Here is a 15039-nt window from a genome sequence, read left to right on the forward strand (position 1 = left end):
TGGTGGTTGGTATGCAACGGCCACGACACGTTAAAAAAATCCACGCACAGGCATCTTCCATTCTTCACGATGTAGTTCGGGATCTGGAATATTAGTTTGGGATCTGGAACATTGAAACACCTGTGAACTCATCCCTTTTTGGCGTGGAAGCAAGTCATCCTCGCTTCGAGGGACTGCCTATGATGGTGATTAAGGTTGGGTACCCTGTAGTTGAGTAGATTTGCTTGTGGTTTTGCGGCTGGCAGCTATTGTGTGAGGCCATGAGCAGGCAAAGAAGGGAAACCACTTGGGGGTGGGGGACGATTTGCAGAGGAGAAACCAAAGGTGGAAGAAGCGTTAATTACAGCAATAACTAATAGTAACTCACTGAAATTGTACCGATAGCCAATAGTAATACTGGTAATCTTAAGATTCTGATCTAAACCAACAGTAATCAACCCACTAAGTTTTATTCTGGGTTTCGCACAGGTTATTCCATCGCCACCCTGTCGCCGGCTCAGAACCCAGAATAAAACTTAGTGGGTTGATTATTGTTAGATAAGCGGGTCGGATTCTCTGATTTCAGGTTAATTGACTCATTAAATTTATCCTTACGGGTTTTGCAAACCGCGCAGCGGGTGTGATGTTCACCTGCATGATGTGCTCTTAAGCTGACTATTTAAAGAGTTATTGCAAAAATGGAATTTAGAGGAGCTGGAAGGTTTTGGATGGAGATGGTGAGAGGTATTTAACATGGATTCACGACGAGAAAGACCAGCACCTAGATTTAATGCTGCTTCCCTTGAATTACAGTTGGATGCAATCAGGAGCAGGAGGGAGATAATTTTCCGGAGCATCATCATCATCATAGGCAGTCCCTCGGAATCAAGGAAGACTTGCTTCCACTCCTGAAGTGAGTTCTTTGGTGGCTGAACAGTCCAATATGAGAGCCACAGACTCTGTCACAGTGGGACAGATAGTTGAGGGAAGGGGTGGGTGGGACTGGTTTGCCGCACGCTCTTTCTGCTGCCTGCGCTTGATTTCTGCACGCTCTCGGCGTTGAGACTCGAAGTGCTCAACACCCTCCTGGATGCACTTTCTCAACTTAGGGCGGTCTTTGCGTCAGTGGTGATGTCGCACTTTTTCAGGGAGGCTTTGAGGATGTCGTTGTAATGTTTCCGCTGCCCACCTTTGGCTCATTTGCCGTGAAGGAGCTCAGCATAGAGCACTTGCTTTGGGAGTCTCGTGTCTGGCATGCGAGCTATGTGGCCTGCCCAGCGAAGTTGATCGAGTGTGGTCAGTGCTTCAATGCTGGGGATGTTAGCCTGGGCGAGGACACTGATGTTGATGACCCTGTCCTCCCAGGGGATTTGTAGGATCTTGCGGAGGCATCGTTGGTGATATATCTCCAGCGATTTGAGGTGTCTTCTGAACATCGTCCATGCCTCTGAGCCATACAGGAGGGCTAGTATTACTACAACCCTGTAGACCATGAGCTTGGTGGTAGATTTAAAAGCCTGGTCTTCGAACACTCTTTTCCTCAGGCGGCCGAAGGCTGCACTAGCGCACTGGAGGCGGTGTTGAATCTCCGCATCAATGTCTGCTTTTGTTGATAAGAGGCTCCCGAGGTATGGGAAATGGTCCACGTTGTCGAGGGCCGCGCCATGAATCTTGATGACTCGGGGGCAGTGCTGTGCGGCGAGGACAGGCTGGTGGAGGACCTTTGTCTTGCGGATGTTTAGCGTAAGGCCCATGCTTTCGTATGCCTCAGTAAATACGTCGACTATGTCCTGGAGTTCAGCCTCAGAATGTGCGCAGACGCAGGCGTCGTCCGCGTACTGTAGCTCAGCGACAGAGGTTGGGTGGTCTTGTACCTGGCCTGGAGACGGCGAAGGTTGAATAGCTTCTGTAGTTTAGTTACACTCCAGTGGGGAGCTTGTTGACTGTGAGGTGGAGCATGGCAGCGAGGAAGATTGAGAAGAGAGTTGGGGCGATGACGCAGTCCTGTTTGACCCCGGTCCGGACGTGGATTGGGTCTGTAATGGATCCGTTGGTAAGGATCACGGTCTGCATGTCGTCATGGAGCAGGTGAAGGATGTTGACAAACTTTTGGGGGCATCCGAAACGGAGGAGGATATAGAAACATAGAAAACAGATGCAGGATTAGGTCATTCGGCCCTTCGAGCCTGCACCACCATTCAATATGATCATGGCTAATCATGCAACTTTAGTACCCCATTCCTGCTTTCTCTCCATACCCCTTGATCCCTTTAGCCGTAAGGGCCACATCAAACTCCCTTTTGAATATATCTAACGAACTGGCCTCAACAACTTTCTGTGGTAGAGAATTCCACAGGTTCACAACTCTCTGAGTGAAGAAGTTTCTCCTCATCTCAGTCCTAAATGACTTACCCCTTATCCTTCGACTGTGACCCCTGGTTCTGGACTTCCCCAACATCGGGAATATTCTTCCTGCATCTAACCTATCCAATCCTGTCACAATTTTATATGTTTCTATGAGATCCCCTCTCATTCTTCTAAATTCTAGTGAATATAAGCCTAGTCAATCTAGTCTTTCTTCATATGTCAGTCCTGCCATCCCGGGAATCAGTCCAGTGACGCTCCATAGACCCTCGCGGTTGACAATATCAAAGGCCTTTGCAAGGTCGAAAAAGGCCATGTATAAGGGCTGGCGCTGCTCCCTGCATTTTCCTGTAGCTGTAGCGCTGCAAAGATCACGTCCGTTGTGCCCCTTAGGGGACGAAATCCGCACTGTGACTCCGGGAGGAGCTCCACGGCCATAGGAAGAAGACGGTTGAGCAGAACTCTAGCGACAACCTTCCCAGTGGCTGATAGCAGGGAGATTCCCCTGTAATTGCCGCAGTCGGACTTGTCCCCTTTTTTAAAGATGGTCACAATCACTGCATCTCTGAGATCTCCCGGCATGCTCTCCTCCCTCCAGATGAGAGAGATGAGGTCATGTATCCACGCCAACAGCGCCTCGCCACCATACTTTAGCACTTCAGCAGGGATTCCATCCGCACCCGTAGCCTTGTTGTTCTTGAACTGTTTCATGGCTTTTCCTGTCGCGTGCAATGTTGGGGTTTTACTGAGGTGGTGGTGGGTCGCATACTGCAGGATGGAGTCGAGAACACTCAAGTCAAAGACAGAATCTCGATTGAGGAGATCTTCGAAGTGCTCCTTCCAGCGGGCCCTGACAGCCTCGTTGTCCTTCATGAGTGTTTCCCCGTTCTTGGCCAGCAGTGGGGTGGGGCCTTGGGAATTTGGACCGTAGGTGGCCTTTACTGCAATGAAGAATCCTCGCATATCATGGTTGTCGGCCAGTTGTTGTATCTCCTGTGCTTTCTCCACCCACCACCTATTCTTTAGGTCCCGGGTTTTTGTTGGACCTCAGCCTTGAGCCGCCTGTAATGTTGTTTTGCTGCTCCCGAGTTGGGTTGTTGCTTGAGACTCAGAAATGCTCTGCGCTTGCGATCCATTAGTTCTTGGATCTCCTGATCATTCTCATCAAACCAGTTCTGGTGTTTTCTGGTTGAGTGACCAAGTGTCCCTTCACAGGCTCTGGTTATGGAGGCCTGGAGGGCAGACCAAACGCTGTGGGCATTCAGCATCTCCGGTTCATCAAGGCACGCCAGTTTAGCTGTGAGGTGCTGGCTGTATAGGGCTCTCTTAGCTGGGTCTTTAAGTGCCCCGGCATTGACTTTTTGCGGCACTGCTTCTAATATCCCCTCTGCTTTAGGGCTATGTTAATGTCAATGATGGATCAGATTAGGCGGTGGTCCATCCAGCAGTCGTCAGCTCCTGTCATGGCGCGGGTGATGCGCACATCCTTGCGATCCCTGGCTCGGACGATTACATAGTCGAGCAGGTGCCAGTGTTTGGAGCGAGGGTGATGCCTTGTATTTGTCCCTCTGCCAGAACAGAGTGTTGGTGATGAGGAGTTCATGTTCTAGACATTTTGTCAGGAGTAGGGTACCACTGGAGTTGGTTTTCCCTAACCCCTCTCTGCCAATCACGCCTTCCCAGAGGGCTATGTTTTTGCAGACCCTGGCATTAAAGTCACCAAGGAGGATCAATTTGTCACCGTGGGAACACGGGACAGGGATGTTTCGAGGTTGGAATAAAACCCCTCTTTGGTCTCATCTGTTGCATCAAGTGTTGGGGCGTACGCACTGATAACTGTGGCATGTTGGTTCCAGGATAGGGTGAGTCAAAGAGTCATGAGGTGTTCATTAACCCCGCAGGGGGAGTCTTTGAGGCAGTTGACCAGCTCATTTTTGATGGCGAAGCTGACTCCGTGAAGGCAGCGCTCTTCCTCTGATTTTCCTTTCCAGAAAAAGGTGTAACCTCCACCTTGTTCCTTGAGCTGGCCTTCCCCTGCCTGCCGGGTCTCGCTTTGGGCGGCGATGTCAATGTCAAAGTGTCTAAGTTCCCGGGCAACTATGGCAGTGTGGCCTGTTGCTGTTGGCGTTGTCCATGAGGGTCCTGACGTTTCAGGTCCCGAACTTCATGTTAACGAAGTGGAAGGTGCCTGTGCATGAGTTCTTTTAACGTAGGGTGGCCGTTGCACACCGGCAACCACAGGGGCTTAGCTGAGCAAGATCTTGGTCCAGCGGCAAGGGGGTCCAAGACGACTGGAGACCAGGTACTGCTGCATGAGCCTAATTGCCTACGGCGAGATGTTGGCCGCAAGCTCAGGGCCAAGCAGCGCTTTTGATGGTAGGTGGCCCGAGGCGTGGTTGGGGCCAGGCATTAGGAAGGTCAGTTGTCTGCTGGAGTTCCAAGGGATGTTTTAAAAGTTTCTTCCAAAGTTTTTTTTTAAAGTTTTCCAAAGTTATTTAAAAGTTTCTCCAGAGGTTTTGAAAAAAAATTTCTCCAGGTTGTTTAAAAGTAGGAGGATGAAGCCTTTTTTTTCAGACAAAGTAATTTATTAACATATCACACATACTCAAATCATTTGAAATTAATATTTATTTATATTGATTTACAATTTAGAATAGGAGCTTCTGGAAGAACCATTTATTTTTTCCTGTTTTGTACCTTTCCTCAAACTTTCATTTGTTTTCTGTAATATAGAGCTCCACCTAGTGGACTACTGTGGTAATGCAACTGCTGATGTAAATACAATAAAAGCATCAGGTGGCAAGGTCACCTGACAAATTCCTGTAGAACCATCTTGTGTGTGTATGTTTGTGATGTCGTAAAGAATATATCACTTTGGTGACGTAGGATCGGATAATTGGATTCCCTAGCTGAAATTTTTGTTGGTGGATGTTTCTGCCAACCAACAGAGAGACTTGGAGAAGTTCTTTGTTTTGCAGAACAGCTAAAAAGCCAAGGTAAATTACAAGCACACTTGGCTAAACTAAAGAGTTCAGATGGCTGCGCCTATGGCAGCCTGACTCTGGATCAGTTCCAATGGACTGAAGGGTAGCTAATGTAACATCACATTTTAAAAAAGGAGGGAGAGAGAAAACAGGGAATTATAGACCGGTAAGCCTGACATCAGTAATGGGGAAAATGTTGGAATCAATTATTAAAGATGAAATAGCAGTGCATTTGGAAAGCAGTGACAGGATCGGTCCAAGTCAGCATGGATTTATGAAAGGGAAATCATGCTTGACAAATCTTCGAGAATTTTTTGAATATGTAACTAGTAGAATGGACAAGGGAGAACCAGTGGATGTAATGTATTTGGACTTTCAAAAGGCTTTTGACAAGGTCCCACACAAGAGATTGGTGTGCAAAATTAAAGCACATGGTATTGGGGTCAATGTATTGACGTGGATAGAGACAGGAAGCAGAGAGTCAGAATAAACGTGTCCTTTTCAGAATGGCAGGCAGTGACCAGTGGGGTGTCGCAGGGTTCAGTGCTGGGACCCCAGCTAGTTACAATATACATCAATGATTTAGATGAAGGAATTGAATGTAATATCTCCAAGTTTGCAGATGACACTAAGCTGGATGACACTAAACTGGCATGTTGGCCTTCATAGCTAGAAGATTTGAGTATAGGAGCAGGGAGGTCTTACTGCAGTTGTACAGAGCCTTGGTGAGGCCACACCTGGAATACTGTGTTCAGTTTTGGTCTCCTAATCTGAGGAAGGACGTTCTTGCTATTGAGGGAGTACAGCGAAGGTTCACCAGATTGATTCCCGGGATGGCAGGACTGACTTATGAGAAGAGACTGAATCAACTGGGCTTGTATCCACTGGAGTTTAGAAGAATGAGAGGGGATCTCATAGAAACATATAAAATTCTGAAGGGATTGGACAGGCTAAGAGGCAGGAAGAATGTTCCCGTTGTTGGGGAGTTCCAGAACCAGGGGTCACAGTCTAAGAATAAGGGGTAGGCCATTTAGAACCGAGATGAGGAGAAACTTCTTCACTCAGAGAGTGGTTAACCTGTGGAATTCTCTACCACAGAAAGTTGTTGAGGCCAGTTCGTTAGATATATTCAAAAGGGAGTTAGATATGGCCCTTATGGCTAAGGGGATCAAGGGGTATGGAGAGAAAGCAGGAAAGGGGTACTGAGGGAATGATCAGCCATAATCTTATTGAATGGCGGTGCAGGCTCGAAGGGCCGATTGGCTTGCTCCTGCACCTAATTTCTATGTTTCTATGGGAATAATAGGGCACTTGGCAGCGTTCCATCACAACTGAGAGATTTTCAGAGTGTATAGAGTGGCTAGAAATGTTTTTCACTGCAAATAGTATCGTTGACGTCCCCGATGATGAAAACCATAAACGAGTGGTGTTAGAAATAAAACGGGCTATTTTCTGGATTGAAGCAGGCCGCAAGGTGTATGAAACCCTGAAAAATGTGCTTGTTCCCAGCAAGCCAAAAGACACGTCAATGACGGAGATTCTGCATTACAGTCCTGAGCCCCTGGAAATTGCTGAAAGCTATCGTTTTGGAACAAGAGATCAATAATTGACGAGAGTATCAGTGAGTACATTGCAGCATTAATAATCTATCCATTCACTGTCATTTCAGAAACTTTCAGGACCGAGCATTGCGTGATCGCTTTGTCGGATGAAAAATAAAGCAATCACAAGAAAATTGTTAACAACCCCTAACTTGATTTATGATTTAGCTTGTCAGACAGTTTTGTCGATGGATATGACCGACCAATACTCCCGAGAATTTCGTGCCATTTCTAGTAATCTGAGAACTGAGGTGGATCGCCTGCAGGTTAGAAGTAAAAGACAGTTGAGCCCCAAGGCCTCAGCAACTGGCCAATGTAACATCATCATCATAGGCACTCCCTCGGAGTCGAGGAAGACTTGCTTCCATTCTAAAAATGAGTTCTTAGGTGATTTCCAATACGGAAATTACAATCTCTCTCACTGGTGGGACAGACAGAAGTTGAAGAAAAGGGTGGGTGGGACTGGTTTGCCGCACGCTGCTTCTGCTGTCTGCGTTTGGTTTCTGCATGCTCTCGGCGTTGAGACTCAAGGTGCTCAGCACCCTCCCAAATGCACTTCCTCCACTTAGGGCGGTCTTTGGCCAGGGACTCCCAGGTATCGGTGGGGATGTTGCATTTTATCAAGAAGGCTTTGAGGGTGTCCTTGAAACCTTGGGTTCGCTTGTCGAGTAGGAGTTCCGAGTAGAGCGCTTGCTTTGGGAGTCTTGTGTCAGGCATGCGAATAATGTGGCCCACCTAGCGGAGCTGGTCGAGTGTGGTCAGTGCTTCGATGCTGGGGATGTTGGCCTGGTCGAGGACGCTAATGTTGGTGCGTCTGTCCTCCCAGGGGATTTGTAGGATCTTGTGGAGACATCATTGGTGGTATTTCTCCAGCAATTTGAGGTATCTACTGTATATGGTCCACGTCTCTGAGCCATACAGGAGGGCGGGTATCACAACAGCCCTGTAGACCATGAGCTTGATGGCAGATTTGAGGACCTGATCTTCAAACACTCTTTCCTCAGGCGGCCGAAGGTAGCGCTGGTGCACTGGAGGCGGTGTTGAATCGCATCGTCAATGATAATAGGCTCCCAAGGTATGGAAAATGGTCCACGTTGTTCAGGGCCGCGCCATGGATCTTGATGACTGGAGGGCTTTGCTGTGGCGGAATCACACTGGTGGAGGACCTTTGTCTTACGAATGTTTAGTGTAAGGCCCATGCTTTCGTACGCCACGGTGAAGATATTGATTATGACTTGGAATTCAGACTCTGAATGTGCGCAGACGTATGCGTCGTCCGCCTACTGCAGTTCAACGACAGAGGTTGGGATAGACTTGGATCTGGCCTGGAGGCGATGAAGGTTGAACAGGTTCCCACTGATTCTGCAGTTTAGTTCCACTCCAGCGGGGAGCTTGTTAACTGTGAGGTGGAGCATTGCAGCGAGGAAGATTGAGAAGAGGGTTGGCACGATGATGCAGCCCTGCTTGAGCCCGGTCCGGATGTGGATTGGGTCTGTAATGGATCCGTTGGTCAGGATCACGGCTTGCATGTCTTCGTGGAGCAGGTGGAGAATCGTGATAAACTTTTGAGGGCAGCCGAAATGGAGGAGGATGCTCCATAGACCCTCGCAGCCAATGCAACAGCGCATTGAAGTTGTGTTATCAGTGCCTGGGATAACACATCATTCAAAGCCGCCCATATGTGAAGGCAGAGTGTTTCTTCTGCAGGAAAAGTGGGCATCTTGCAAAGGTATGCCGACTGAATAGTAAACCAACTTTCAATGCTTTAAGTAAAAATTGTCAGAGAGTACATAGCATTGAAGAGAAGCAACAGCACGCGGAGGTTCTGGAGATACACGTCATCAGCAACACGAGGGTATCTAACAATGATTTGCAATGTATCATCATCCAAGTAGACATTGCAGGAACCAGGATATCCATGGAAATAAACACTGGTGCATCCGTGAACGTAGTACCAGAATCGTTATACCTTGACAAGTTGAGTAATTTTCCACTGGAGAAATCCAAAATAGAGCTGCGAAGCTACTCAGGAGAGCAAATCTTTGTGATGGGTCATATCACCGTATCGGTGAAATGTAAGGATCAGTTTCAGAGCTTGCCCCTCTTAGTAGTGGCAGAAGACAAGCCTGCCTTAATAGGTAGAAATTGGTTGGGATCACTGAAGCTAGATTGGAATGAGATTTTTCGTGTTGAAACGAGATTTGCATCGAAGGATGATATCATCAAACCATATCCGAAGGTGTTCTGCAAAACAGGAACTTCGATCCAAGGTTTCTAGATGAGTTTCACAGTGCAGAAGGACGGTAGACTAGTTTACTGCAAGCCACATCCCGTACCATACGCTGAATGAGCTGTTGAAATAACAGGTCCATTGGAAGTGGTCAGAAGAATGTGACACAGCATTCAAAGAGTGTAAAAGCCAGTTGGTAGAGAGTACCATGTTAGTTCACTTTGACGTATCTAAGGAGATAAAGTTAGCATGTGATTCCTCTCCATATGGAGTTGGAGCACTGATCTCTCATGTACTAGTTAGTGGAGAGGAGAGACCAATTGCTTTTGCCTCATGCACTCTTAGTGCCAGTGAGCGTAATTATGTGCAAACCAAAAGAGAAGCTTTGGCATTGCTTTTTGGGGACAAGGAGTTCCACAATTACTTGTATGGTCGTAAGTTTACCATGGTTACTGACCATAAGCCCCTGACAGCAACCCTCCATCCAAAGGCTCCAGTTCCAACCTTAGCTGCAACCCGAATGTCAGCATATACGTATGACATTGAGTACAGCTGATCAGCTGATCACAGTAATGCTCATGCTATGTCTAGGTTGCCATCTCCATCACAAGTTACATCTGATAGGGAAGAAGTGTTCTATTTTTCATAAATTGTTGAGTTGCCAGTCATAGCTGAAGAGAGCAACCAAATGTGACCCAGTTATGTCAAAGGTGTATGATTACATAGGAAATGGCTGGCCAAACCAGGTTCATCCATACTTCATTCGTAGGAATGAATTATCTGTGGATAAAAATTGTATCATGTAGGGTGCAAGATTAGGTATCCTAAATAAGTTCAGATCCAAATTATTAGGAGATCTTCATGACCAGCACCTGGGAATGTGCTTAACCAAGAGTTTTGCATGCAGTTACTCATGGTGGCCTGGTTTAGATAAAGATATAGAGTACGCGTTAGTCAGTGTACATGTCAATCGGTAAGCAAGAAACCACCATCAGTTCCATTACAGCCATGGGAATGGCCTCCTAGGGTGTGGCAAAGGCTAAATGTAGATTTTGCTGAGCTAGAAGGACAACAATTGTTCATTATGATTGATAGCCATTCGAAGTGGGTGGAGGTGTTTCCGATGCGGATAATAACAAGTAAAATACTGGACAATTTGCGAAGATTGTTTTCTTCGTATGGCCTCCCAGAAGAAATTGTGTCTGATAATGGGCCGCAATTTTCTTCAGAAGAATTTGCACAGTTCACGAGTAGAAATGGTGCGAAACATCCCAAGGTTCCACTGTATTACCCTGCTTCAAATGGTGTAGCAGAGCGCACAGTACAAATTGTAAAACGTGCCCTATCAAGCAAATGTTGGATCCAAATCAAAATAAACAGCAGTTGTATTTGGACCACAAATTGGCAAATTTTCTAATTATGTATCGTAATACTCCTCATACAACTACTGGTAGAACACCAGCAGAGTTGTTTCTCAAACAGCAGTCACAAACCAGGTTATTGTTGTTGAAGCCAAACTTGGCACAGTCAGTAGAAGAGAAACAATTAAGGCAGAATGAGAATCATGATAGAGGTAGAGTAAGAGAGAAAAGTGTGAAATTAAATCAGAAGGTGAGAGTGAAGAACCATCACCATAAATGGTTAAAGTGGTTCCCAGGAAGAATAGTGAAGATATGTGGCCCTCATATATATTTGGTCAAGATGTTTGATCATGGACATGTTAGGTTTGTTCACATTGGTCATATTTTACCTGGAAGGAGTTGAAAGTTGGAATGATTTGATTATTTCTGATGAGTCAGATAGTCTTGTTACTAGGAGAGGACCAATAGCAAATCCTACATCAGAAACAAGTCCAAGAGAAAGTCAGAATTTAAGTCCGAGTCTGGGTCAGGCAGACAAACCGTCTGAAGTTCGAGAGAGTTCAAATGTAGATCAGGGTCATCGCATGCGAAAAACTCTCCTCAGGCTTGGCCTAGAATGAGTCTAAGTTCGACACCAAGTTTGGGAAGTTTTGTTCGAGAGCGAAGGTATGCACATAGATTGGGCTAACCAAACTGGAAGCAATACGGTGGAGGAGGATTTCCTGGCGTGCATAAGGGATGGTTTTCTAGACCAATATGTCGAGGAACCAACTAGGGGGGAGGCCATCTTAGACTGGGTGTTGTGTAATGAGAGAGGATTAATTAGCAATCTCGTTGTGCGAGGCCCCTTGGGGAAGAGTGACCATAATATGGTGGAATTCTGCATTAGGATGGAGAATGAAACAGTTAATTCAGAGACCATGGTCCAGAACTTAAAGAAGGGTAACTTTGAAGGTATGAGGCGTGAATTAGCTAGGATAGATTGGCAAATGATACTTAAGGGGTTGACTGTGGATGGGCAATGGCAGACATTTAGAGACCGCATGGATGAATTACAACAATTGTACATTCCTGTCTGGCGTAAAAATAAAAAAGGGAAGGTGGCTCAACCGTGGCTATCAAGGGAAATCAGGGATAGTATTAAAACCAAGGAAGTGGCATACAAATTGGCCAGAAATAGCAGCGAACCCGGGGACTGGGAGAAATTTAGAACTCAGCAGAGGAGGAAAAAGGGTTTGTTTAGGGCAGGGAAAATGGAGTACGAGAAGAAGCTTGCAGAGAACATTAAGACGGATTGCAAAAGTTTCTATAGATATGTAAAGAGAAAAAGGTTAGTAAAGACAAACGTAGGTCCCCTGCAGTCAGAATCAGGGGAAGTCATAACGGGGAACAAAGAAATGGCAGACCAATTGAACAAGTACTTTGGTTCGGTATTCACTAAGGAGGACACAAACAACCTTCCGGATATAAAAGGGATCAGAGGGTCGAGTAAGGAGGAGGAACTGAGGGAAATCCTTATTAGTCAGGAAATTGTGTTGGGGAAATTGATGGGATTGAAGGCCGATAAATCCCCAGGGCCTGATGGACTGCATCCCAGAGTACTTAAGGAGATGGCCTTGGAAATAGCGGATGCATTGACAGTCATTTTCCAACATTCCATTGACTCTGGATCAGTTCCTATCGAGTGGAGGGTAGCCAATGTAACCCCACTTTTTAAAAAAGGAGGGAGAGAGAAAACAGGGAATTATAGACCGGTCAGCCTGACCTCAGTAGTGGGTAAAATGATGGAATCAATTATTAAGGATGTCATAACAGCGCATTTGGAAAGAGGTGACATGATAGGTCCAAGTCAGCATGGATTTGTGAAAGGCAAATCACGCTTGACAGATCTTCTGGAATTTTTTGAGGATGTTTCCAGTAGAGTGGACAAGGGAGAACCAGTTGATGTGGTATATTTGGACTTTCAGAAGGCTTTCGACAAGATCCCACACAAGAGATTAATGTGCAAAGTTAAAGCACATGGGATTGGGGGTAGTGTGCTGACAAGGATTGAGAACTGGTTGTCAGACAGGAAGCAAAGAGTAGGAATAAATGGGTACTTTTCAGGATGGCAGGCAGTGACTAGTGGGGTACCGCAAGGTTCTGTGCTGGGGCCCCAGCTGTTTACACTGTACATTAACGATTTAGACGAGGGGATTAAATGTAGTATCTCCAAATTTGCGGATGACACTAAGTTGGGTGGCAGTGTGAGCTGCGAGGAGTATGCTATGAGGCTGCAGAGTGACTTGGATAGGTTAGGTGAGTGGGCAAATGCATGGCAGATGAAGTATAATGTGGATAAATGTGAGGTTATCCACTTTGGTGGTAAAAACAGAGAGACAAACTATTATCTGAATGGTGACAGATTAGGAAAAGGGGAGGTGCAACGAGACCTGGGTGTCATGGTACATCAGCCATTGAAGGTTGGCATGCAGGTACAGCAAGCGGTTAAGAAAGCAAATGGCATGTTGGCCTTCATAGCAAGGGGATTTGAGTACAGGGGCAGGGAGGTGTTGCTACAGTTGTACAGGTCCTTGGTGAGGCCACACCTGGAGTATTGTGTACAGTTTTGGTCTCCTAACTTGAGGAAGGACATTCTTGCTATTGAGGGAGTGCAGCGAAGATTCACCAGACTGATTCCCGGGATGGCGGGACTGACCTATCAAGAAAGACTGGATCAACTGGGCTTGTATTCACTGGAGTTCAGAAGAATGAGAGGGGACCTCATAGAAACGTTTAAAATTTTGATGGGTTCAGACAGGTTAGATACAGGAAGAATGTTTCCAATGTTGGGGAAGTCCAGAACCAGGGGTCACAGTCTAAGGATAAGGGGTAAGCCATTTAGGACCGAGATGAGGAGAAACCTCTTCACCCAGAGAGTGGTGAACCTGTGGAATTCTCTACCACAGAAAGTTGTTGAGGCCAATTCACTAAATATATTCAAAAAGGAGTTAGATTAAGTTCTTACTATTAGGGGGATCAATGGGTATGGCGAGAAAGCAGGAATGGGGTACTGAAGTTGCATGTTCAGCCATGAACTCATTGAATGGCGGTGCAGGCTAGAAGGGCCGAATGGCCTACTCCTGCACCTATTTTCTATGTTTCTATCCTCTTCAAAGCAGAAAACAAGTGGTTAAGTTTGATTTGAAAATATGGCAAAATAAGTCCATATATTTTGTTCTGTATAACCATACAAGTTATGTACAATGATTATTTTGTTATAATTACTTCTTCATTAAGGAGGGAGAAGTGTAATATAGAGCTCCACCTAGTAGACTACTGTTCCACCTAGTGGACTACTGTGGTAATGCAACTGCTGATGTAAATATAATAAAAGCATCAGATGACAAGGTCACCTGACAAGTTCCTGTAGAACCACCTTGTATGTGTGTGTTTGTGATGTCGTAAAGAATATATCACAGCTTCCCGTCTAGCTTTGCACTTCAAAGCAGGATCCATAAAAATGTCCTTGTTCACAATAGTCTTACCCAGGGGAATGTCAACTGAGTATCTGGTTGGCATTAGGTGGTTGTAGTTGTACACTTTCACAAAGAACTTGATCTTGGACCTCTTGGCCACCTTCTTCTTGCCCATTTTGGCAGTCACTTTACGAGGGTAACGATCAATACCAGCAATAAAGGCATGACTGTAAGGCTTGTCAGAGGTCCCATCATTAATCTTCTTTACGATGACACCTTTGCATCCAGCATAGCGGCCGGCCAGCACCAGAACCACATTCCTAGGTTTCATAAACGTTACCATTTTGGCTAGTGCTGCTCAATGGCCATCACATGCAGTAAAAACTAATGTGTGGTTGGAGGTGACTGAGGAGGTTAGCAGCAGGAGCATTGTGCATCAGTCTGGATGCAGTGCTGGAACTGGTTTAATGACCTAACCAGGTCAGGGAAAGTGAGCACAGTTGCTGATTCACCAATATTCTGTGGTGTACAACCCCCGCTAACACACACACTGTCTTTCCAAGTGTACTCCACATTACTCCTCACACCCACTTAAGTTTCAGCAGGATCTGTCCTTAACTTTTAAGGAACTTCCTCACCTCCCCAAGTATCCATGCACTGCTGCCACTCACCCTTTATATAATGTGGTGCATCTCTTTGAAAGTCACCCTCCGAATGCACTACATCAATCGGGTGAATCTGTGATCTTAAGTCACTCACAGGTCTGTTCTTTCACCCCTTGCAATCTATATTAATGACTTGGATGAAGAGACTGAGTGTAATGTAGCCAAGTTTGCTGATGATACAACGATGGGTGGAAAAGCAAATTGTGAGGAGGACACAAATAATCTGCAAAGGGATATAGACAGGCTAAGTGAGTGGACAAAAATTTGGCAGATGGAGTATAATGTGGGAAAATGTGAGGTTATCCACTTGGGTAGAAATAATAGAGAAGCAAATTATAATTTAAATGGAGAAAAATTGCAAAGTGCTACAGTACAGGGGTCCTTGTGCATGAAGCAC

General features: G+C 45.9%; 1 protein-coding gene across 1 annotated transcript; it reads right to left on the reverse strand.

Annotated features, from left to right (window-relative positions):
- Window positions 1-5054: 5054 nt before the first annotated feature.
- On the reverse strand, window positions 5055-14320 carry LOC139276700 (large ribosomal subunit protein eL27-like). Its single transcript, XM_070894667.1, has 2 exons — window positions 13979-14320; window positions 5055-5078 (listed from the first exon to the last, which is right to left on the reverse strand). The coding sequence occupies exons 1-2, from the start codon at window positions 14318-14320 to the stop codon at window positions 5055-5057; spliced, it is 366 nt and encodes a 121-aa protein (XP_070750768.1).
- Window positions 14321-15039: the final 719 nt, after the last annotated feature.

Source organism: Pristiophorus japonicus, chromosome 12 (genome assembly GCF_044704955.1).
Source record: "Pristiophorus japonicus isolate sPriJap1 chromosome 12, sPriJap1.hap1, whole genome shotgun sequence".
Classification (NCBI taxonomy): Eukaryota; Metazoa; Chordata; class Chondrichthyes; family Pristiophoridae; genus Pristiophorus; species Pristiophorus japonicus.

Coding starts and splice junctions, on each gene's coding strand:
- LOC139276700 (XM_070894667.1), bottom strand. CDS start 14,320: ATGGTAACGTTTATGAAACCTAGGAATGTGGTTCTGGTGCTGGCCGGC. Junction 5,079..13,978: donor GCAAAGCTAGACGGGAAGCT/GTGATATATTCT, acceptor CACTAGGTGGAG/CTCTATATTACAGAAAACAA.